This window comes from Cuculus canorus, chromosome 20, assembly GCF_017976375.1.
Source record: "Cuculus canorus isolate bCucCan1 chromosome 20, bCucCan1.pri, whole genome shotgun sequence".
NCBI lineage: Eukaryota > Metazoa > Chordata > Aves > Cuculiformes > Cuculidae > Cuculus > Cuculus canorus.
Window position 1 is genome coordinate 5,444,963 of NC_071420.1, and position 24,119 is coordinate 5,469,081.

Here is a 24,119-nt window from a genome sequence, read left to right on the forward strand (position 1 = left end):
ATCCCATCCAGACGTTTATCCTCCCAATCTCTGCAGTTATTTGAGTTGCACACCTTTTTCCTTTCTCTGTTGGATCTTTCAATGCAATGCCTTAAGCAAATGTATTCTGCTTTACTCTTTATTATTCTGCCAACATAAAAATTACTAAAAAACACTTAATAAAATATGTCTCAAAAATTCTAGCATTACCCAAGAACCTAGAGTTTCCCAGGGAAAGGGCTGGAGATAAGGATTCGGAGGGCTTTTCCCATTGCAGACCCTCCTACATCAGACCCCAACAGCTGAGAAGGGGGAAAAAGGGCATCTTTGAGAAGAGCTTGTGCCTGGAATTTGCTGTGACACATCCTAGAGAAGACGGCTGGTTACTAGTCCAGTTGATCTAGAGGTTATTTTCTAGATGGGTACAGACGGTTTTCAGAGGAACACTTTGAGGGAAACGTGTTCACAGGAACTGCGGAAGGAAGAACCGTATTAATATCGCTGGCTGTCATCCAAGCTGCCAGATGCTAATGATGATTCCAGGCTACGGGGGACTCTAGTAAGAGCTTAATAAAGATTCTAATAAGAGTCTGGGGACAAGGAAGTCTCCTTTCCAGGACTGAGAGCTCTGGAAGGGAAATCCAGGCAAAGCAAGCTTTTCAGGTTCAACAGAGGGGAACCCCGAACTGGAGAAGCTTGTCAAGGCTGGAATGGGCTATCCCAGGACTGGTCTCTAGGGATCCATAAAGGAAAACAGCAAGGGATTGCCTCCTGTGGCCTTGGAGGGAGGTCTCCAAGGACAGGAGGCCTCTCTTAGCTGGTCCAAAGGGTCAGGTAGCAGTCCCGGAACACTTAGGCTCTGCTCTTATTTGGGCATGGGGTACTCATTGACATCTGTTGCTCCACTTGAGTCCCGTGGGTCTTTCATCTGGGGAGCAGTGTTGGAGTTAGGGTTCTGGACACTGCCGATAAAAAGCGGGACGCCTGTTTCATCATCGAAGATAATGAAGACAAAGGGCCGGTCAAGGCTGAAGGCAGAGACCGAGCGTGAAATCGCGATGTTGGTAGCAGCAGATGCTTCCACCCCATCTTCTTTAAGCTCCAGGGTAGACTGGTGCTGGATGCTGGATACGAAGAGAGGCTCATCTGTGATCTTCTGGAGATCTGGGCTTGTGAACAGTTCCCGGAGGCCTGCAGAGAAATGAGACTGAGTTAACCTCCCTCAGTTGGTGTCACCAGCTCTGATTTTTCTCCAGGCTGTTGAAGAAAGCAATTCCTTATTCTGTTGCTGCATGTTTTGTCCATGATGGGGGACTGGGGAACTGGCAGGCAATGACAACAAACGCTGCAGTCCAGCCAGGTTCCCTAGTCCCGATCTGTATGAAGAGCTTAGGTTGCCAAAAGCAGAACAGTTTTCACAAGCTTTGTCTGCTTCTTTTAGAACAGTAGCATAAGAACTTAAAGCCTTCCTTCAAAAGCAGCAGCAAGCCTGAAGGCTCCTCCTTGCTTGGCTGGAAATGCTTTTACGGAGATTATTTTTTTAAGCAGTTCTGCAAAAACAAAGCAAACTCAATTTATTCTCCTCTGGAAATGCAGTGCACAGTAAGCTTTCCATCACAGGTTTTGTGATCTGCATTCTCTCTGCTGGCCACCTCTATGTCCTGAACACTAGGTTGAATGACAAAGTGTGAGGTAAAGGTTGGTGCATGGGAGGTCGTTGGTTTTGGCTACAAATAAGGGAATAGGAAGAACTTGTAAAGCTTGTGAGGAACTGTGAATGCTGCTCCCTCTATAGTATCATCTTGTTGGAGCTAAACATTTGGTGCTAGGCAAGCAAAGAGTGAGAAGGATGAGAGGAATAAGAGAGGAAAGAGTTTGGATGGTATCTGGAGCAAGCTGTGAGGCACAGCTTTAGAAACAAGGATGGCAGTTTTTAGTGTCAGCGAACAGATGTCGTATAGATGGATGAGCTTCACTTATTCTGTGCAAGTCCTTACCCATTTGACTGAGAACCTTGTTGAGCTCCAGCTGGTAGTCCAGTTTTATTTTGGGGATCTTCACTGCGGTGGGTACCTCTTTGGGGAAAAGCCTGCAGAGCTGTTTGTAAGGGATGTTCTCCAGCACGTGAGAGGTGTTCCACTTATACTGGTTTGGTACAATGACCACAAAACTCATATTGGTCTTAAAGGGAAACTTGGCCACCTGGAAAGAAAACCAACCGGAATAATTTATGTAAGAGGAAGGAAAGTCCAGGAAGTGATACTTTGAATATAGTCTTTTTTCTAACTGGTCTACAGAGCCTGTTTAGCTGTCGGATTAAAACATCCTGGTGGGAAGGAGGTATCTGATTTCTTCAGGGGAGAAAGTTTGTTGGAATAACAGTGTTAGATTGTAGTATTTAGCCACTGAAAGCTTGAACACACAGTAGAGTAGAAGTCCACATGCACAAACTTCGTACGCATTCTGGTGGGAGCTGTGTTCATAGAATCATGGAATGGTTTGGGTGGGAAGGGACCTAAAGCCCATCAGTTCCACCCCCTGCCATGGGCAGGGACACCTCCCACTGGATCAGGGGCTCCAAGCCCCATCCAACCTGGCCTTGAACCCCTCCAGGGATGGGGCAGCCACCACTGCTCTGGGCAACCTGGGCCAGGGCCTCCCCACCCTCACAAGAAAACATTTCTTCCTAAGATCTCTTCTCAGTCTCCCTTCTTTCAGCTGAAAAACATTCCCCTCATCCTGTCCCTGAATTAATTCCTTTCCATATTTCCTCATTTTTCTAAAACTCGGGGCTTTAAAACTCTATTAATTCCCACTTAGTGGGAATATCTCTTTATGGCTTTTCCTATATATTGAGAGTGGAGGACCAACATTCTTGCTAGATGCAAGGACAAGGGATGCTTATTAAACTTTTGTGTGTGATGCCTGTTAAAGACAGTTGGTCTTTGAAGGGAATACTTGCAGTCAGTGAAATACCATAGCAAGAGGAAATTGCAATCAAAACTTGCAGTCTAGTGGCCTCCTACCTGAATGTCCTGGGGCTCCAGTGTGAACCAGCTCAGGGAGTACTTCTGGGCTTTCATCATCTCAACTGGGACAACAAATCCGTTGTCAAGGTGGAATACATCTGGCCCAGTGAAGCTAGCATCAAACTTATTCCTCCAAAACCCTATCAAAATACAAGTTTAGAAATCCAAAAAGTTAAATTTGGGAAGGAAACCTGAAACTGCCTCGCTGACGCTCCTCTTATCATGAGTTCACCATCAAGCAGATAATGACCAGGCAAGCAGAAATACAGCAAAGAGAAGTCAGTACCAAGAGCCCTAACAGCAGGAAGCTCTTACCTTCCAGAGAAGGACTATGGAGTAACAAAAAGAACGCAGATTAATCCCCGTGCCTCAGCGTGGGAGATTACTGAAGGCTATGAAGATAAAGTATGGATGTTTATACTTTGAAACATGAAAAGCATTGCCTTCCTGCTGCGTAGGGTAAAGCAGCGCTCCAAGACCAAGCTAAAACATTCGCAGATTCACAATGGAAGTGTTTGGTTTGTGTTTGGATGCAGCACCCTCGGGGAATGAAAAAAGGAGGATATGCCTGACCCCTATGCTGCAGTCAGAAGGAAATCCACAGGCGTTGGCTCTGAGCTCTGTGGTTGCGATGGACTGAGTTGCATGTGCCCTGGGTAAGATCAGCAGCGATAGGATCCCGAACCAGGAGGCAAAAATACTGCAGGTCCCACATGCTGCATTCTGTATCTGCTGTCAAGTAACTTTTTTAGCACATGTGAAACAGTTGAGGATAGTTACTGTAAAGAAATCGAAGCAAGAGGTACGGCAGATGTACGAGAAAAGACCAAGCAGATTGACTAGCAGGAAGGAGTGAGAAGAGATGCCATTCGGCTACAGCATGTGCAGAAAATGAGTAGTTTTCTAACTACTCCTCTGAAAAAGTAAGGCCTGTGGAGCTCACCGTGGAAATGGATTGCATTGAGCAAAAGCATCACTGTGCTGGCAGGGAGCTGCTGTAGAAAGGTGGGTATTTGCCCATGAGTTGCTTCCTTTATCCACTTGTTTATGGCCACAAGGTCATCCTCGCTGATCCCAGAAAGGGTCATGGGCTTTGCTCCGTAGAATTTCTCTGAGTCCTCCAGGAACTTCTCTTTCACCTCAAATCCTGGCAGAGGGGGAGAATGCTACATGAAGTCATCAGGCATTGAAAATAAATACATTTTGTGGCTCAGCCGGTGGCGTGACCCTGTCCTGGGAGGAGTGCTCGGGGAAACAGAGACGTCTTCTGGTACAGCAGCATGGTTCCATCACTCTCTGTTGTCGGGAGTTTTATTCTACACCAGTGCAGACCCTCCCACACCAGCACTCACCTTTCTGCAGGTACAGACGTGATGCAAGGCTGAGGGTGGATTCTGTGAGCCTTCTGCGAAGGGTGCCCAGCATGCGGTGCAGACAGGGCACCGACTCCAGATGCATCACCTGCAGCAAATGCTTCTCTGTCTGGTTTGCTGCTCCTAAAAAGCAAAGTCAAATGCCTGTTAGGTCCCCGTTAATAACAGAGACATCACTCTAGCTGATCCTGTTAGAAACATCCTGTGCCTTACAAAAACATCCTGTTAGAAACATCCTGTGCCATTCTCAGGAGAAACCTGAGAGTGGGAGCCTCAGCAGGGCCACGGAGGGCAGCTTCAATCTTAGTCGTACCTAATTAAAGCTGCAGGACTAAGATTAAGTGGAAGATGCCGTGTTTGATCTTTGCATTTTGCACATTGGTTCCCAGCGCCTGCAGGAGGGGCACCAGGAAAGGGCAGGAACCAGTGCTGTTATAACTAAGACATTACCCAGTGCCAGGTGAGACAAGGCGATGGCGATGCTGAGTGGTGACAGGATCACATTGGTTCTCTTGGACTCCAGCTGGACCTCTTTCAGGAGATCGATACTGAATCTCATCAAGCCATCTGCTAGCCTCTGTCTCTTCTTCGAAGTCACCTCACAGCTTTCATCTTCAGCCTCTCCCTCCTCTTCAGAAGAGGCATTTTCCCCAGATGGTTGCTGTTCGTGACAGCCCACGGCCCCAGCTATGGCTTCATCTTCTGAGTTCCACTTGTTCCTTATGCCTGGCGGGGTGGTAGTGAAAGGTAATATGGGTCCATCAATCTCCTGGAAGTTGTCATAGGTAAAGTCTGCCAGATCTGCATTCGGCAGGGTTGAGATGGCTCCCAACGGAGCAGACTGTACAGCTCCACCACTTTTCACATCCTGGGGAGAAACAAGAAGGATAGTGCTGGGAAAGCAGGGCAATACCATCCCTCGTGGGCTTTACTGCATATCTAAGTGGGTTGAGAAAACTCTCCAGCTTCTCTACTCTGGCCATGTATTCACTCTGTTTTTCTGCTTTCTCAAGCCTTCTAACCTTGAGGTTACAAGCACCTCAATGAGTTTGGAAAACAGAATATATTCTATCTTGGGAAAATGGACTGAGTGAGGATCTTGCAGTGGTTCCTCCTGCTCCCAGGGCCTGCCTCAGACATATGGACCCAACAGGCATGCTTTGAGGGCAGGAATCACCACATTGGCCTGTGCCTTCACTGTTTATAGATCCATCATCTTCAGCCTGGATTCCACCATCTCCTCCCACACATTTTAGGATCTGCCTCACACATTGGTCAGCACCCTCTACTTCTCTCACAGCCTGGATCCATCTTGGCTCCAATCCTCCTCCAGGCATCTGTTTCTTCTTCACTTGTCTGTTCTATTCCACCCCTTTTCTCTCCAAATTCCTCCTTTTCCAGTTTTCTAAGCTTTAGCCTATAGCACTGCTGCTACTGTCCCTGCATTTGCATGGTCTTAAACACATGCTTTCTTCCTCAGATCTCTGTTCCCACCGCATCCAGACGGCAGGAATGCTGCACTGTCGAGCCAGGCTCGATGGGTGGCATCGGCTACGGGTCCTTTCTCCCCGTCACCCTCAGAACCGGTTGTTTTCCTCATCAATCAGAAATGAAATAATCCACCTGCCAGTCCCTGTACACCCCAGCTCCTGATGTTTACTCTGTGTGCTGCCAAGTTATTCAGGCCAGAGCTTTCAACACGGAGGAGCACAGCGTTGGCAGGAGCAGTGGGTGAGGTGGGGAGGGGAGCTTGCACAAAGATGGTCTTTCTCATTGTGCTGGCGCTGCTAGATCGCACTGCCTGGACTCATCCTATCTTAGGATAAACTGGAAAACCATCGCGAATACCGCCACTGCTTACCTTCAGCCTCCCGTCTTTATCTGGGAAGAGGCGCTTTTGCTCAGTGGCGTATGTCGAAGAAAACTATAGCGGGGGAAAAAAACCAAACCAACAAAGAAACAAAGTCAGATCCCAGAGGATTTCATCTCAATTTCCAAAGTCAGTCTTTGCTTCCACTCCTAACGCATTCCCAAGGGTCAGAGGCTGGCACCAGCGTGGCAGTAGCAGTTCTGGTGTGGCCACAGCACTGGCAGGGTGTTAGGATGCAGACCCAGAGGTGGTGAAGTCCGTGCTGGGGAGGTGGGAGTGAGCAGGACTGGGAGAGACTGCGGATGCTGGGTTTATTTAGAAAGGGACCAGGTCAGAAGGGTAGAAAATAATGTATCCTCTAGGGAGCGAGCAGGGCGTTTTTGCAATCTTAGATCTGTTTGGGATCCCGATTTAAAGTGGGAGGAAAAAAAAAGAAAAAAACTATTATTAAACAATCTCCCGTTAACCCCTGGTCACGGTCACCAAATGCAGCTGAAGCCAAGTTCCCAAAGATTTTCCACATAAATCCACTTGAATAATGAGACTATCCACAGCTATATTAGACACCTTGCTGCACTGGGGCACAGGCTGAGCCCAAAGCAGAGGAGCAGTGTCCTCCACTGATTAAGGTTTCTGCGCAGAAGCATCAGGCAGTATCTGCCCCACGGTCTGGTGCAGAAGAGCCACCTCGCTCCTCTTGCCCTTTGCTGTCTGGGGAGAGGGCTGTGCTCCCACCACAGAGCTTCCCGACATCACCAAAGCAAAGCAACTTACCCTCAGGTGACTCTGCAGAGCAGACAGACAGAGCAGTGACAGACCCCAGAGGAACACCATGTTTCTGGAATAGAAGAACCAGCAGAGAGAGAAGTTATTTCCAGCTGCCTGGCAGCAGCAAGCTGAGCCCGTTCAGGTCTACAGGGAGAAAATTATCAACCTGGCCAAACAGGTTGGCGCAGGAACTTGCAGAAAGCGAGAGGGAGATGAACAATGCTGCAAAGAAACAACACAGGATCCTGAATCCAATGCCAAGACAGCGAAATCAGAGAGGAACAGACCCGTGCTGGAGCAGAGCTGTAACCCAACAGGCTCCTACACAATGCTCTGTTGCTCAGATCCTGACTTCCTGACCTCATCGCCCTCATTTCTCTGGATTGCAAATGGTATTTCCCTAATCAGTCCTGCACACACGGTGCCTCTGGAAGAAAACAAGAGCCTCTGCTCTTTGCCCACGCAAACCACTGAGGGGCTGGCACAGCATCCTCGGCTGTGCCCCTGGCTATTGGGAGAAGGGGTACAAACCTGCCTCAGGGGGCTGCAGGCACTCAGCAAGTGCTGTCTGGGAGGGACTCTGCAGGTAGAAAATGTAATAGCAGAGCAGTTTCTCAGCAATATGTCCTGGAACAGAGAGTCCTCCCCTTCCCAGCACTCACCTTTCCTCTTTGCTGGCAAAGCCAGCCTCTCCACCCCCACGCTCCGGGACAGTGGGAGCAGGGCTTCCAGGGCCATCAGTAAACCTTACCCATTCCCTGGCCACTGTTTCACTTTTCCCAATCAAACAGAAATGACTTATCATCTTCTTAACACATGGCCTCCATGCCAAAGCCCAGTCCTCGGCACAGCTGCCATACACGTAATTCGTGGGTCTGCTTTCCACTCTCCGAGCAGTCCCTGCTTTGACCTGAAACTGTTGGGCTGCCACCCCAGTTGCCGAGTGAAAGAAGCAAAACTTGAGGCCATTCTATTCTTCCTCCTCCCTCACCTCAAATCCTGCAGGCACATACAACCCCGAATAGCCCTTTTCTCCCAGATTGTCCCCATCCTTTAACCCTCTGCCAAATTCATCCCCCTCTCCTGCAGAGGCACTCTTGTTTATTGGAGAAACCCCTATTTACTGTCAAATCCCCGTTCATTTGCCCCTTACCTGCAGTTTGTGTCCGTGTTGGAGCTGGCACCTGCTGTAGCCCAGCTGAGAGCTCTACGTGGGGCAAGCGCTGTCTCTTTTCCAGCCCACCCCTCCTACCCGCCGGCTGCGACCTTCGGCACCACCCCCTGTTTGAGAATTTGGCAGGCAAATATTGACCTACAGCATCCGGTTAAACATTTGTTTGGGGGAGATGCTCTACCCTCAAGACAACGTTAACAACGGAGTTTCCCAGCTCCAAAACTCCCATCAGCAAGCAAGGTCTGTTGTTCCCAGTAGTGGCTCTGCTTTCCACACACTCCCTGTGCTGGGAATATCCTCTTTTATTCATAACCTTTAGTGAAAATATAGGGTTTGGTATTCATCTCCACAGGGCTCGCTCTGGTTTTGGACTTTCCTTTGCAGAAAACTCCAGGCATTTTCTTCCTGCATCCCAGCGGCTTCTGCTGCAGCAAGCAAGGAGGCACTGGTTTTAGCAGATGGCTGATGCTCAAGGCCCCATGGCCCCATAGTGGAGCAGGAAACAGCGATGCTCAGGCTGGGCTGAGCCAAGAGCAGCTGGTACTTCCGCCGGGGCACAGCACGCACCACTGTGACACTGAGAGAGTTGGGGTTGTTCAGCCTGGAGAAGAGAAGGCTCCGGGGAGACCTTAGAGCAGCTTCCAGGACTGAAAGGGGCTCCAGGAAAGCTGGGGAGGGGCTCTTGATCAGGGAATGAAGGGACAGGATGAGGAGGAATGGTTTTCAGCTGCAAGAAGGGAGATTGAGATGAGATCTTAGGAAGAAATGTTTTCCTGTGAGGGTGGGAAGGCCCTGGCCCAGGTTGCCCCAAGAAGCCGTGGCTGCCCCATCCCTGGAGGTGTTCAAGGCCAGGTTGGATGAGGCTTTGAACACTCTGATCCAGTGCCCATGGCAGGGGGTGGAACTGAATGAGCTTTGAGATCCCTTTCAACCCAAACTATTTTGTGATTCTGTGAGGCTCAGGACAGGCAGCACTCGAGCTGTTCCATCCTGCATGGTTTTGTGCCACGTGCAGAAGCAGTGGTGATTCTTTGCAGCTCTGCCCACGTCCTCAGTGTGAGAGGAGTCACTAAGGAGCAGTGGGAGATGCTGATGCAATTGCAGTGCTTGCGGCCATCCTTTCCTTGGTTCCCAAACTCACCACAGACAGTGGGAAGAGGTGGAAAGGACACAGGTCTGAGCTCTGCAACCAAAAACTACTTTGAGACATGCTACTGCAACATGGGGAGCTACTTCTCCTCGGAAAGCAGATCTGTGGAGCACAGTCCCACCTTACATCCAGGGCATCTTCACAGCATCCCTCCTCCAGCTCACCCAGGCACACAAGAGGTGCCCAAATGCAGAGCTTTGGCTGCCAGAGCCAGCGAGCTGCAGCCAGCACACCACGCCTGCGCCCCTCCAGCACAGAGCCCACACACCCATCTCTGCTTCTCCTTCAAAGAGTTTATTAAAGTTAATATTTACATCTATTGCAATGGTTAATAGGCAATATGGGACTGAGCGCTCCCCGTGGGCACGGAAGGACAGCAAGGGCTGACTGCTCCCCTCTCTACCCACCCTGGAAGCGGAGGGCAGCCTTCCCAGCCACAAGTGGCTCAGCTGAACCAGCAGCTGGATGGAAGCCATTTCCCCTCCCAGGACAACCCGCAGCATGCTCCTCCTCTGCCCAAGATAAGAGCGTCCCACTCCCGTGATACTGGCTTTAACTGGGATGGATGGGAAAAGGGCTGCGACAGAAGTGAGGCAACTGCTCCTATGGTGGGGTCAAAGAGCGCTCTTCTTGCCTTTGGGGTGGGAACAGACGGTGGTGTCCCAAAGGGAAGGTCAGGAGACCATGCTGGATGATGCCCTGTGGCTCTCACCCTACAAGGGCAGGAGGGGACAAAACCAAGCACGTTTTTGCTGTCCTGTCTTCCCCAGGAGTCTGACCAGCACAAAGGAGAGGATTAGAAGAAGGATTTCTTGAGAAACACTGCCAGTGCGTGGCACGTCGTGCATTCCTCACCCCTTGGGTAATCATGGGATGCAGTGCTGCCAGGGCAAGAACCAGCGACAATCAATCCCTACCCTGCTGCTCCAGGAGCCAAAATCTTCATGGAAGTATCTAGTTCTGGCCTCCCAAGAGGGTAACATTCCCATCCCAAACTGTCCTTCCGCAGCAGCCTGTTCCTAAAGGAAGTGGCAGAGCAGATGGGGTTTGTGCCTTGGCCGACTTCCATCCCAGTCTTTGCCCTGGAGCTAGTAAGGCAGAAGTGCTCTAGTTTTAACCTCTCCTCCTCCCATCCAGGCTCTAACTCAGCGAGCAGAACTTAGACTTTAATAGAGAACATGCTCTGAGCTTTGAACACAGACCACAGGAGGAGGAGATGCCCGGCACCACGCAGCTCCAAAGGCAGCAGTTCCCAGGCCTAGCTTATCCTACCCTAGTTCAGTGGTTCAGGAGTGGATTTGAAGGGTGAGTGCAGACGGCAGCAGCTCTGCTCATCGAGGGGCACCTCTCACCCCTTAACAGAAGGAGGGAGGATGCCTGTGGTCCACCTTACCCTGGCAGGCAGCTCAGAGTCCCCTGGGGATCAGGCACACATGGTACGGAAAGCTCCAGACCTCTCTGCAGGGGTGACTGACCTCCAATGCCCATTTTTTCTCCCAGCAGCGGCAGAGGTTTCTCAGTTATGGCTTTTTTTTTGTTTTTAAAGATACAGAAAGAGGTTAGAGATGCTTTACCGAATGCTCACTAACAAGTACACCTCGCCTCCTGCATCTTCTGTTCAGTAATACCTAACTCTGCCTCCTCCATCAGCAACGCTGATGGCTTTCAGCTCTACCACCAATGCTGTGGGACAGCCCCAAGCTCCTGGGCTGGGGATCGCTATGCTAGGAGGCGTACGACGCCGTTGTCCGAGCCCAGCAGGAGATGGCATTTCGTGGGCAGCACTGCCAGGCTGGTCAGTGTACCCCGAAAATTCTCCGAGCTTAGCTTGGTGGTGCTGCTGGGCAGGGCCGAGGACTCCAGCATGGAGTAGACACCAATCTTGTTGGCCACGGTGCCAGCGACCACTTCATTGCCGTAGAGGTCAAACGCATGGATGGGTTCAGATGCAGATTTATAGTGGTGCAAAGGTTTCTGCTCCAGTTCCTTCCAGACAGTCAGGGAATGATCCGAAGAGGAGCTGATGAGCACATTGCCCTCTGCAGCCTGCAGGAGAGGAAAGGCCAGTGAACCAACCCTGCTGCCATAAAAACTCCCCATCTCAGCCTGCAAATGAGATCAGTGGGTTGCTGCAATAATCCAACAATCCCAGTGCAATCCCTTGGGATTATCCCAGCCATTTCCAAGCAACGGATGGGACTGAGCAGAATTAACAAGGCATCCAGGTGGACACTGGAAGCTACAGGACTCTCTGGAAGCGCTATCCTCCTCCAGCGCTATCCTTCAAGAGACAACAAAAGATGTTGTCTCTTCTCAACAACATCCTGGTATGCAGCACAACTGATTTATCATCTGTTACTACTGCAGTGGGTGAAGTGATTATCCTGCGGTCTCCCTCTCCAACAAACCACCTGCTAAGTTATTTTCCTTCTCAGGAAGAGGAACTGGGAGGCTCTCTCATGGTAGAAAACACTACTGAGGGCAGGAAGCCTGGAGCTCCTTATTAGCAGAGCTAGTGGGAGGTTAAACAACCCACACTGCCAAACTTTGTTTAACCTGCATTTGGGTCAAGGCCACTGGAGCCCCAGCGCTGCTCCTAAGGGCAAGTAAATATGGACAAGAGTTACTCATTAGAGCAACACTCTCCCAGGGGTGCCGAGAGCCCTGCGGAGAAAGCAACACATTCACTTCTTCACAAGAGATACGTCTCCTCCTGCCCCAGCTGCAGACCTGCTCGGCAGGGACTGACACCCGGGAGGGCTGATCTCCGTTCAGCACAGATGAGACCAAGAACAGCCACCCACAGCGCTAACCATGGGGCAGGAGAGCTCAAGCAGCCTCTTGGGGACAGCGAGGGATGGAGGAACAGCCCAGAGGATGGAGGAGACAAGGCCTGCCACACTGCACATGCCAGAAGGATGACCCATGCAACTCCAGAGGAGCGATGAGATCCACAAAGCAGCCCTGATCCCAGTTGGACCACTCACCTTGATCTGCAGGATGTCTCCCTCATGGGCAGGCCACCCCCGCATGATGAGTCCTGTCCTGGTGTCCAGCAGCACAATGAAACCAGAGGAGAAGCCAGCCATCACGCTGCGCCCGTTCGGACTGACAGCCAGGCAGCGGATGAGCCCAGCGTTCATCCCACTGGCCAAGCGAAACTCGTGCTGCAAGAGAGAGAGTCCAGCTGCTGGGGGATGAAGATCAGGGGATCCAGAACTTAGGGGACAAAAGACTCTGGGGTCCAAGTGGCTCTTGGGGAGTCCTGGTAGCTGCCTTTGGGCCATCATTAAGCACAGGGATGGAGGAAGGTGGCTTACAGAGTGCCAGGCACCCTACCTGTAGTCCTGGCTTCCTGTGATCGATGAAGCGCAGCACGGAGTCTGCGCTGGCCACAGAGATGCTGTGATAGGGAGGAGGCATGGTGGTCACTGCTGTGATGGGGACTTTGCTGTCCAATTCATCAAAAGTCCGGAGAAGTTTGCCTGTGGAAACATGACAGAGAGCTTACAGCAGTAGATCAACGGAGAAAGCACACAGCAAATGTCCAGCTCTGCACTGGTTTTCACCGGGAGCCATCAAAACTCAGAATGGCTCCTCTCTCTCTTAAAGGACCCAATGAGTTTGCTCCAGGCAGCTTTCACCCTTTCCCTTCGTACCTGTGAACTGGTCCCAGATGTGTATGGTCCCATCACAGCTCACCACGTGCTGCGATGCTTCCAGTTGGCTCACATAGAAAACAGACTTCTTGTGCTCAGCATATGTGAAGCGCGGTGGCACCTCGCTGGTGCCATCCCCATAGTTGTACAAGGGCCAAAGGCGGACAGTTTTGTCCTTGCTGCCACTAACGAAGAAGTCCTCGCTGCTGAGTGGTGCCACGCACTTGATGGCCCCGGAATGCCCTGAGAAACTCTGCAGCTTGATTTGGTGGAAGTGGAAGCGAGGGTCGTGTTGGCTCACCCCAATCTCGTACTGCCAGTAGGCCAGCCAGTTCCCGCACAGCATGTGGGTGCTGCGAGGAAGGTCACACTTCAGGGCATCCTCCTCACTGGATAAGCTAGGAATAAAGCCATCAGCACCAGCACCGAGGCGAAGTAAGCCAAGCCCCTCACGCTGTGTGTCCACAGGGACCTGGATGCGGTTCCCTACCAGCACACTCCCAAAAGTACCAGAGTGACTGTCCTCATGGTGGCTAGAGAAGGGCTCGGTCCCTCGCGTATCCTGGTCTGAGCCTACTGCACTCGGAGGCTGTTCCAGGCTAACCACCTGCAGGCTCTTGGGGTTGACATTCTCCAAGTAGAGGCTGGCCAGCTTCTCCACCAGCAAGTGGTTGGGCACAACCATGCGGATAACATCACCTGAAGAGAGAGAACGTGGCTCCAAGGGAAGGAATTTCCCCATCATCATCCCCACCACCACCAGAACGAGGGGTAGCACGAAGATGTGAATGCAACGTCCCCCACAAGCCGGCCCAACGCTGCTCCAAACCGCCTGACGTCCAGTGGGCTCCCAGCCCAGCAAGCAGACCAAGCCCCGACATGGAAGCTGTAGGTTTCTCCTAGCAGCCCTACACCCTCTGACTTCTGCGTTCAGGTCCAGCACACGTGTGCAGAGCATGGAGCTCTCTTATAAACCCCAGGAGAATGTGGCCAAGCCATACCTAGCAAGCAAGAGAAGGGGATGTAGGTGATGTAGGCCATCTCGGGGTTAAACACCTTCTGTAACTCCAGCAACACAGACGGATCCAGAGCCAGCAGCTTCCCATCCGAAAGGGGCACCTCCATCACCGGCACCTCACAGCTACTCAGGGACTCCGCTGTCAGCCCCTGGACAAGAGAAACCAGGAAGATGCCCAAGATCAGATGCTCTCACCACATAATTAATTACACAAACACAGCGGCTGGGTGCTGAGGGACGGCAGGAGGACCTCTCCCACATCACTGACCTGCTCTTGCAGCTCCTGCAGCAGCGAGAATGCCCCAAAGAAGTTTCTCACTGTGTCACTCAGGTGCTGCTGCACCATCTCCTGCCCAATCCGCAGGCAGATCAAGGCAATTAGGCTGATTGTCTTAACGCACAGAACAATGCGGGCCTGGGCACCACTGGGGAAACTGAAGAGGACATCCATTACCAGCTTGCCCTTACCATCTCTCTTTTCACCTCCTCTGCTTTGTGCTTCCTGCCTTGTCTGTGTTATCAGAAGATCTTGAGCAGCACAAACTCTTATGTGCGTGGTGTGCACCAGCACAAGGAGGGCAGGAGCAGCCCCATAATCCCAGGAGCCTTAAGGCCCTCAGAGAACCACTTCCACATCCTGAGTTTTGAGTTGTGCTGATCCTGTCTGAAGGCACAGCTGACTGTAGCACTTACCCAACAGACGGTGAAGTGAGGAAACCCAGTACTGGGAGCAGCACCTCTTGGCTGATCTTGGGGAGAATGTCCATCAGCGTGGTGTCCGAGAGACACACCACAATCTTCTGAGTCAGTGTCACAGCAGCCAGGAGCCCTGCCTCCTTCCGACTGTTCAGCCGGCCACCACCAGATCCTCCACTGGGAGCGACCTGCAAAAGGAGTCCTCCAGTGCCAAGGCCACCATTTAGGGGGGACCTCAGGATCATCTGAGCTAAGCCTCAAATCTCAGCATGGTAGTGCTGGTCACAGCCCCTGGGAAAAGAACCTGAGCACTGAGTCTCAACAGCAACCCCTGTCTTGCACTCAAAAGGATGAGCCTAAAAGCTGACGGACAGAAATGAGCCTGGAGAGGGTCCCTTTGCTTAGGGACATGGTTTAGTGGTTGATAGGAATGGTTGGACTCAATGATCCTAGAGGTCTTTTCCAACCTAGTAATTCTGTGATTCTGTGAGAGAATCGTAGATTCACAGAATCATTAAGGTTGGAAAAGCCCTCTCAGCTCATCCAGTCCAACCGTCAGCCCAACCCCACCGTGCCTGCTAAACCATGTCTCGAAGTGCCACAGCCACAAGCTTTTTGAACCTCTCCAGGAATGGAGACTCCCCCACTGCCCTGGGCAGCCTCTGCCAGTGTGTCACCACTCTTGCAGTAGAGAAATTGTTCCTAATATCAAATCTAAAACTCCCCTGGCACAACTTGAGGCCATTTTCTCTTGTCCTATCCCTTGTTACTTGGGAGAAGAGACCAACACCCACCTCACTACAACCTCCTTTCTGGCAGTTGTAGAGAGGGCACGACATCCCCAAGCTCACTGACATCCTCTTGAGGGCATTTCCCTGCAGGATGCTCCTGGGGCTGAAAAACTCAGGGGGGAGAGAGACAACCCTGGTCTGGCCCACAGCATCACCAGCCTGGCTACTGCAGGGCAACTTTTCCAGCAAAGGGAGAGGAGAAACCTATGATGTGCACTTAAAGCAAGACTTGGTGTCTTCATCCCATGGCGTATTGTGCCTGGATGCACAGAGTGCAGAGGAACAGTCCTTCTGTGGAATATCCAGGCACAGATTATGGGCAAACCTCTAGAAATCCAGCTGCTGATGCCTTCACGAGGCAGAGGAGGACATCCTTTTTTGCTGACAACACGCCGATGGTGGTTACAGCAATGCCAAAGAGTTAACGACAGCAGCAGCAAGACAGAAAAGACTTCTTTCTGGACTGCCCTATTTCCTAACTCCTAATCAAACATCCAAGAACTGAGAGCCAATAACAAAAACGCATAAACAATTCCCAGTTTCCGCTACATTTCTTGTACACCTGCCAGCTTCCAGCTCATCACAGAGGCTCAAAATACCCCCTCTGCCAAATCCTGCTGCAAGGATTGACTTATCTGATGGGTGACCCCCAAGTTTCAATGCTTTTATGCCAAATGCTGTTCATGGGGGGGTTCATCACCCCAGCACCCCTGGGCAATAAGCTGAGCATAGCAAGGCACAACAGCTGGACTGATGATTGCAACTGGGTGGGGAAAGATTTTGCTGAAAAATGGGATTTTTTTCTCCTGAAAAATCTCCCCTTCGACACTGGAAAAACTGACAATGCCTTTTTGTTTTCTTTAAATGAGCAGCTGTGGCCTCTTTTCCTCGACGTTTAAAATATCAAAAAGCTATTGAAGTTTTCCATTTGAACAAGAATCCATAACCGAAATGGTTAGAACCACTACAAAGGGAGCAATATGAGAAATAAGCCTGCTTAAAACATTCAAATCCATCTTGTTTAATGAAAAATTAGTCTGTTTTCCAACCAGCCGCATTACACACATTTTCTTCTTGCTAGTCAGTTACAAATTTCAAGCTGAAAAGTCTGGAAGTCTTGCCAGTATTTTTACAGAGTTGAAAGCCTCCTTTACCCTCTCCCAGCTCATCCCTTCTCTGTCCGCAGGCCCCAGCAATCCCACAGCAGCCCAAGCTGCTCCGCCTGCCTATTATCATGGAATCATGGAATAGTTTGGAGTGCAAGGAACCTCAAAGCCCATCCAGTCCCACCTCCCACTGGATCAGGGGCTCCAAGCCCCATCCAACCTGGCCTGGAACACCTCCAGGGATGGGGCAGCCACGGCTTCTCTGGAAAACCCAGGCCAGGGCCTCCCCACCCTCACAGGAAAAGATTTCCCCCCCAAGATCTCATCTCAATCTCCCCTCTTGCAGCTCAAAACCGTTCCCCTCATCCTGTCCCTGCACTCCCTGATCCAGAGCCCCTCCCCAGCTTTCCTGGAGCCCCTTTCAGTCCTGTAAGCTGCTCTGAAGTCTCCCCAGAGCCTTCTCCTCTCCAGGCTGAACCACCCCAGCTTTCTCAATCATAACCCCCAGCTCTGTTTGGGTGCACTCAAGCAGCAAAGCAAAAGGAAACCTTTTTCTCTGGCTCCACGCGTGCCAGTCATGGGTCCAACAGGGAAATCCCCTGGATGACACAGGGAAGGAGGGGCCGCAGCAGATCCATAGTGCCCAAGGTTTGCTAAAGAGCAAAGCCCGTGTACGCAGCCACATCAGAGCTTATGGCAGAGGGGTAAAAGTGCCTTCTACGTGCATCAGCACAGCTCTTCTGGGCCAATGCGGCAAGAGCTGTTCTGCCCACATGGGCCCAGACAGAGCTCAACCCAGCACAGATCTCTGCGAAGGAGGCTCCTGGTTAGGCTCCCATGCATCTTTCTTTTGTCCCAGGACACAGCCCCCACCCCGACACATGCAAGAAGAGGAGAAAGGCCATACTAACCAGGTAGCTGATGTAGGGCAGGTACTGGTAGGTGAGGACAGGCTCTCCATACAGGTACGCCACGTGCACCAGACAGGCCAGCACCGGCTTGGACACCTGATCTCCCAGCACTGGCCGTTTTTGGTAGATATTTCCTGTACTCAGGGGACTGTTCTCATCGCTGCTCGGTACAAAATGCTGCCTGGTGGGGCCTGCCCAGAGACAACATCATGAGCTGAAGCAGCAAAGCTACACGCAAGCCACAAGGCACCCGGCAGAGCATTTTGGGGCACAGCCCACCCAGCAACCCTGGGGTTTGAGAGGAGCAGACATTACCAACGTAGCAGGACGTGAGCAGACGGAGCAGGTTCTTGGCGATGAAGCGGGACGTGACGGTAGGGCCCAGCTTGGCTGAGAGCCACCTCACCATCTTACAGGCTGTGTCTGCAAAACAAAAACAGTTGCAAGGGCAGAGCTCGGCACAGTGCAGATTAGCTATCACCCAGCTGCTGCCTGCAGCAAGCAGCTCCCTGGGTCTCGGAGCCACGTGCTTTAGTGGAGACCTGACCTTTTACATTGGTTTTATCGCTATCCCCGAGCCAGGACCATAGACACCCTCAAACCCAGACCCACTTCTTCCCAAGCTCTGCCCTTCTCCCGTCACTGCTTTATCGGGTGTTTACCACAGAATCACAGAATCACAGAATCACACAAGGTTGGAAAGGACCCATTGGATCATCGAGTCCAACCGTTCCTAACACTCCCTAAACCATGTCCCTAAGTACTTCATCCACCCGTTCCTTAAACACCTCCAGGGAAGGCGACTCGACCACCTCCCTGGGCAGCCTGTTCCAGTACCCAATGACTCTTACTGTGAAGAATTTTTTTCTGATATCCAACCTGAACCTCCCCTGACGGAGCTTCAGGCCATTCCCTCTAGTCCTGTCCCCTGTCACTTGGGAGAAGAGGCCAGCTCCCTCCTCTCCACAACCTCCTTTCAGGTAGTTGTAGAGAGTAATAAGGTCTCCCCTCAGCCTCCTCTTCTCCAGGCTAAACAACCCCAGCTCTCTCAGCCGCTCCTCATAAGACTTGTTCTCCAGCCCCCTCACCAGCTTTGTTGCTCTTCTCTGGACACGCTCCAGAGCCTCAACATCCTTCTTGTGGTGAGGGGCCCAGAACTGAACACACCACGCTCGGCTCAATGCTAGCAGGGTCTTACCCAGGAGTATTGTCTGCTCTTTGTCATCGGCGTGATCTGGTAGCTCCTCTCCATCTCCATCCTCTGGCTCGCTGCTGTCATCAGCCAAGGTGACATCCACAGAGGCACCAGCATCCACAGTCACCGTCAGCTCTGCATCCACCACAGCATCATCGTGCTCCTCTTCTTCATGCTCCTCTTCCTCCTCCTCCGAGTCCTCGCTCTGTTTCAGGTCCTGGCTGCTGTCCATTGACTTCAAGCTGCTCTTGTCCTTCTGGGAATCGCCATCCACAGGTCTGTCCTCCCCGAGGGACACCTCGCTGGCACTGCTCTTGTCACTTAGCCGCCCAAGGCTGAGCGATTCCTGCTCCTGAGGCTGCAGTGACTCCCCGACATAGAGTCCACTCTGGAAGTCCTCGCTCTCGGGCAGGTAGGCTTGGTCATGGAAGCTGACACCAGAGGTGTAGTCGAGGAGGTCAAGTGTAGCAGAGCCATGCTCCACATCCATTTTCATCTCCTCCCCAAACACACATGACACCGGGCTTTCCCCTCCACTTTCATCATCCTCAGCCATGCCAAGGAGGGATTTGCTTTCCTCCCGCGAGGTCTCGATGCCAACGAGAATCTGCAGGATGTGCGGCAGCAGGTTGAGGAGGAAGGACTGCAGCCCCAGGCGCACGATCAACTGGGCAATGAAGCAGTCTGTGTAGAGGTAGAACCTGCCATGGCAGTAGCAGGGTGTCTCGTATGCTCCGATCAATGGCTTGAGCAAGTATTTATTGGCATTCTTGGGCCCTAGGGATTTGGCTATAGGCTCGAAGAGATACCACGCTGCGTAGACAGCGGTGTTCTCCTCGGACATCAGAGACAATATGAAGGGCAGAAGAATCTCCAAGCCTTCTGGAGTGATTTCAGAAAGGACCCCCTCCAGCTGCTGCCACAGCTGGAAAACAAGTTCCCGGCCCTGACCTTCATCCTCTATCTTCTTTGCCTGATAAGTGAAAATGAATTTGTGCAGAGCTGGGAAGTACGTGGGGAAAGGGACGATGGAGCTGAAGGGGCTGAGGAGCTGCATGGGACAGGGTGGGGGGAGGCCCTGGGAGATGGGTTCGTATTCAAACAACTGCACCATGTCCTTGCCCAGCCTGGTCTTCAGAAGCTTCTCCACAGGCACACTCAGCTGCAGGAGGACGTGCAGCATGTGCTGGAGCGGGGACGGGATCTCCTTGGGATGGTAGCGACACAGATTACGCACTATCAGGAACCGCTCCAACAGGGATGCGTCAGGCTTCGAAGGACGAATCCTTGGTGCAAATATAATCTCAGCTACCAGAATACCCAAAGCTTGCATGTCTCTCTGGAAGAGGTCTGAGAGACCTAGGGGTGGCTCTTCCCACAGCTGCTCCAATGGCTGCATCTCACTGCTTAAACCTTTAACCAAGAAATTGTCCAGTTTCTCCAGTTCTTCCAGGGCCTGGAGTGGATTGAAGCCTTCAGGAAGCGTGATCTTCATGTCAGCCTGATCCACACCACCTGCTTTGCTCCGACGGAGAGGTCGGACACCTGAGGTTTTGCCCTCAGTGGCATAAGCAGGGAGGGTGGAGGGCTGTGCTGAAGGCACAGTGGCGCAGGGCTGATCAGCAGCTCTACCAGTAGCAGGAATCGAATCCAGGGCTTCTGTGCCTTGCTCTAGATCATCCTCACCAGCGATGGGTTTCTCCACAGACCAGGTGGTTTCAGTAGGAGTAGCCTCCAGGACCAGCCCATTAACCACATCTGTCACCTGGCCTTGGATATCCTCCAAAAACACTGTCTCCTTGATGTTCTGGAGAAGAGGCCGGGCAATGGCTGGAGCTTCAGCAGGTGTGTAGGCAGGTCCCACCATCCGCCTGGGATGTGGCTGGTCGAAGAGCTGCACAACCCCGTAAGTGGTCAGATGCGTGTGGTTGTCTACTAGATGGAGGCAGACATTCTTCTCCTTGACAGCATCCTTCCCCAGCAGCTTGTACCCAAAAGTGAGATCAATCCAGTGGTGGAGGTCCTGAGAAACCTCACGGCTCTCAAGCAGCATGCGGTGGACTTCAATGAACTCCTCGTAGGAGCTACACCAAGATGGTACATCCAGGTCGGGCATGTCTGGATGGATGGATCGGAAGATGGTGGGGTCTGTATAAAACTCTGGGATGCACTCATCCGGGGTCCAGCTCTGCATGCGCTCCATGCTGGCTGGATACTCGTTAGGCTCCCACTGGGACCTCACGTGGCAGCACAGCACTGCCTTGGGCGTCCTCCGAGCTGTGTATACATAGTAGGTGATATCTGAAAGGACATCAGAGATGTGATGGGGGACATGGAGCTGCTCCCCACTTGACCCACCAGCAACAAATGCCTGCTTGGTCATCTCATAGGTGAAGTCCAGCTGCTTGTCTCCCTTATTCAGTCGGAACTTGGATTTCCTTAGGTCCCTGAATTTGCCGTTCTTGGTGGTGAAGTCCACCACCCACGGAAGAACTGGGTGATAATTGGGGTCTCCCATTCTCCTCCCAGCCAAGCTGTTGAGACGCATAAGATAATCAAAGTTGCTGACCTGCCCATGTACCCACTGCAACACCAGGTCTCGGAGGTCCTTCTGGCAGGCAGCACATCTCCTGTCTTGCCCCCGCAGGAGAGCGCTGCTTCGCTCGCTTGCTTGTTCCAGCCCAGCCTCCAGATTCACTTCCTCCTTCTTTGGTCCCTCGTACTCTCTGAAGTTCACACGGAGTCGGCTGCACAGCTTCTCATCCACAGCCACATCCCGAAGGGAAAAAGCACCGCATGACAGTCCTGCCTGATGACAAGCCCTCATGGCCTGCAGCACGTGAAAGAGGAGGAAGAGGATTTTGGCGTGGCTGTTGGTGAGCTTGGCCGGGCTGAAAGTCACAATGTCATGCAAGCAGTACTGCACGTACGGGTAGATGACATAGAGCATGTTGGCCGACTCCAGCAGAGCTTCTGCCTGCAGCACGTTGGGGCAGGAGGAACCCCCTTTGTTGGCCACCACGCTCTCCTTGGCAGGAGAAGCGCCGGGCACGCTTTTGCCCAGCTGAAGGATGGGGCAGCTGTAAGCCTTCTGCAGGGCAGCCCGCAGCGCCTCCAGGGCCGGCACAGTGGGCAGCACACCCGTGTGCCGGTACGGCCGCACATAGAGGCAGTGTGCCCGGCACCACAGGTTCCGATAATTCTGGGAGGCGACGCTCTGCATGAAGCCATGCAGAGTATCCGGGCTGCCGTTGCGCTGGTCGGAAGCGGGGGGCTGCACCCGCAGCGGATATGTCAGCCGGTCCTTCCGCAACCCGTGGATCTCCACTCGGGTCCAGCCCGTGGGCAGCTTCTGCACCGAGTGCTGCAGGAACGTCCTCACTTCCACGTCGCTCAGCCCCTCCGGGCGCGGGCACACGCTGGGCAGCACTCGGCGCTCCTTGAGGCTCGCCAGCCATTTCAGCGGGACGAAGGCGGTGACGTGGGTGCCCTCGGCGGCCGCAGCCAGCTGCCGGCGGTCGATGTTCAGGTCCTTCTCCACACTCTGGAGGAAACCGTCCATATCGGTGTTTGCTAGAAGAAAGGCGGCCCAAGAGAGGCTGTGAGTGGGCGGGTGAGTGTGGCACCATCCCTGCCCTCCCCGCGGCAGCCCCGACTCTCCAACCGAGCAGGCGCCGTGCAGCAAAGTCTCACTTCCCCATTGCCACCCGGGGGAAAAAGAGACGGGTTTGGGAGCTCACTCAAAACCCTAGGAGCTCACCTAAGAGATCTCAGAGGGGTTGGGGTTGAGAAGGGGCCAGATCTGGCCCGGGGGGGACATGGTGGAACCTCCACAGCCTCAAGACCATGGTGTGATGGGACCAAATGGGGACATGGTGGGACCTGCACGGGCACAGGGATGGGGAAGGGGGGACATGATGGCACCTCTGCAGCCCTGAGGCTGACGGTGGAGGCACAACGGGACCTCCACAGGATGGTACCTCACCCAGGGCCGGTGCAGGGGGCAAAGTGGCACCTCCGGTGCTGGTGGGGCTACAGGATGGGACCTTCACAGCCTCAGTGCTGGGGAAAGGAGCACAATGGGACCTCAGCAACCCCAGGGCTGGGGAAGAAGGACTCAACAGCACTTCTAAAGTCATGGAGTCACAGGGGAGATCTTTGCAGCTGGGGAGGGAAAAGCAATGGGATATCCATAGTATTGGTGCTGGGAGAGGGGAATGCGATGGGACCTCTGCACTTCCAGGGCCGGGAAAGGGGAACGTACATGATAGCACCTCCAAAGCTCTGGGGACATGGGGGGGGGGGGGGGGGTCACAATGGGACCTCTGCAGCTGGGGAGGGGGACACGATGGGCCTTCTTTAGCTGGGGAGGCACCATGGGACCTGTGCATCTGGGAAGGGGGATATGATAGGGAATGCAGATACAACAGGACCCCTGCAGGTGGGGAGGGGGATGCAATGGGACCTCTGCAACTGCAAACGGGGACGTGATGGGACCTTTTCAGCTGGGAGGGGACGCGATAGGACCTCTGCAGCTGGAAGGGGACACAAATGGGACCTCAGCAGCTGAGGAGGGGACAAGATGGGACCTCTGCAGCTGGAAGGGGACACAAATGGGACCTCTGCAGCTGAGGAGGGGACACGATGGGCATCCCCGGGTGCCACGGGTCCCGTTACCAGCGGGGTCAGAGACTGTCCCGGGAAGCCCTCGCACCACTCGCCACCCCCCCCCCCCCGCCCCGCGTTTACCTGGCGGTGGCGGTGGCGGCAGCGGCGGCGGCTCAGCCAGGGCGGGCGGCGGAGGCGACGGCCATGTTGGTCACGTGACGGCGGTCACGTGCGGCCGCCATGTGCGGGGGGCGGGGTTCGAGGTGGTGCGGGGAGAAGAGGAGGCGGGATAGGAGCCCCGGGGACACCGGGGGAGGGGAACGACGCGGGGGCTTGGGAGAAGGAGATGGTCGGACACGGGCTGGGGGAGTTGCAAAAAGAGTAGTATTTTTTTATTGAAGCTCAATCGCAGAATCGCTGGGTTGGAAAAGAGCTTCGAGGTCATGGAGTCCAAGTGCTGAACCGTCGCTGAGCACCTCGGTGTGCCCGGCTTTTAAACTCCTCCAGGATGGGGACTCCACCGCCCTGGGCAGCCGTTCCAGCGCCTGACAACCCTTTCAGGGAAGGAATTTTTCCTGAATGTCCAATCTAAACCTCCCCTGATGCAACTCGAGACCATCTCCTCTCATCCCATGCTTTGGCACTTGGGAGAACAGACCAGCACCCACTCCAACACATCCTCCTTCCAGGCAGTTGTAGACAGTAATGAGGTCTCCCCTCAGCCTCCTTTTCTCCAGGTTGAACAACCCCAGCTCCCTCGGCCTCTCCTAATCCTTGTTCCCCAGCCCCTTC

The 24,119-nt window shown here is 53.0% G+C and overlaps 2 protein-coding genes across 3 annotated transcripts; both read right to left on the reverse strand.

The window, feature by feature from the left end:
• Window positions 1-102: 102 nt before the first annotated feature.
• SERPINF2 (serpin family F member 2) lies at window positions 103-8,319 on the reverse strand. 2 transcript variants are annotated; one of them, XM_054085365.1, is made up of 9 exons: window positions 8,173-8,319; window positions 7,026-7,089; window positions 6,243-6,305; window positions 4,832-5,249; window positions 4,361-4,504; window positions 3,952-4,155; window positions 3,006-3,148; window positions 1,977-2,181; window positions 103-1,170 (listed from the first exon to the last, which is right to left on the reverse strand). In XM_054085365.1, the coding sequence occupies exons 2-9, from the start codon at window positions 7,083-7,085 to the stop codon at window positions 845-847; spliced, it is 1,563 nt and encodes a 520-aa protein (XP_053941340.1). In that variant the 5' UTR covers window positions 7,086-7,089; window positions 8,173-8,319; the 3' UTR covers window positions 103-844. The 2 variants fall into 2 exon arrangements, with proteins under 2 accessions (XP_053941340.1, XP_053941341.1); XM_054085366.1 differs by lacking the exon at window positions 8,173-8,319 and adding an exon at window positions 7,551-7,643.
• Window positions 8,320-9,415: 1,096 nt separating this feature from the next.
• WDR81 (WD repeat domain 81) lies at window positions 9,416-22,315 on the reverse strand. The gene is made up of 10 exons (XM_009560195.2): window positions 18,723-22,315; window positions 17,840-17,947; window positions 17,525-17,715; window positions 14,714-14,904; window positions 14,289-14,454; window positions 14,004-14,169; window positions 13,003-13,701; window positions 12,683-12,828; window positions 12,331-12,510; window positions 9,416-11,389 (listed from the first exon to the last, which is right to left on the reverse strand). The coding sequence occupies exons 1-10, from the start codon at window positions 22,279-22,281 to the stop codon at window positions 11,063-11,065; spliced, it is 5,733 nt and encodes a 1,910-aa protein (XP_009558490.2). The 5' UTR covers window positions 22,282-22,315; the 3' UTR covers window positions 9,416-11,062.
• Between the last annotated feature and the right edge of the window lie 1,804 nt (window positions 22,316-24,119).

What these genes read in the sequence shown, in the direction of transcription:
- WDR81 (XM_009560195.2), bottom strand. Translation starts at nt 22,281, where the DNA reads ATGGACGGTTTCCTCCAGAGTGTGGAGAAGGACCTGAACATCGACCGC. An exon ending in GCTCACGTCCTGCTACGTTG is followed by an intron (nt 17,716 to 17,839) that starts GTAATGTCTGCT and finishes GTCTCTGGGCAG; the next exon opens with GCCCCACCAGGCAGCATTTT. An exon ending in ACAGGAAGCCAGGACTACAG is followed by an intron (nt 12,511 to 12,682) that starts GTAGGGTGCCTG and finishes TCTCTCTTGCAG; the next exon opens with CACGAGTTTCGCTTGGCCAG.
- SERPINF2 (XM_054085365.1), bottom strand. Translation starts at nt 7,085, where the DNA reads ATGGTGTTCCTCTGGGGTCTGTCACTGCTCTGTCTGTCTGCTCTGCAG. An exon ending in ACGTCTGTACCTGCAGAAAG is followed by an intron (nt 4,156 to 4,360) that starts GTGAGTGCTGGT and finishes CCCCTCTGCCAG; the next exon opens with GATTTGAGGTGAAAGAGAAG. An exon ending in CAATGCAATCCATTTCCACG is followed by an intron (nt 3,149 to 3,951) that starts GTGAGCTCCACA and finishes GTATTTTGATAG; the next exon opens with GGTTTTGGAGGAATAAGTTT.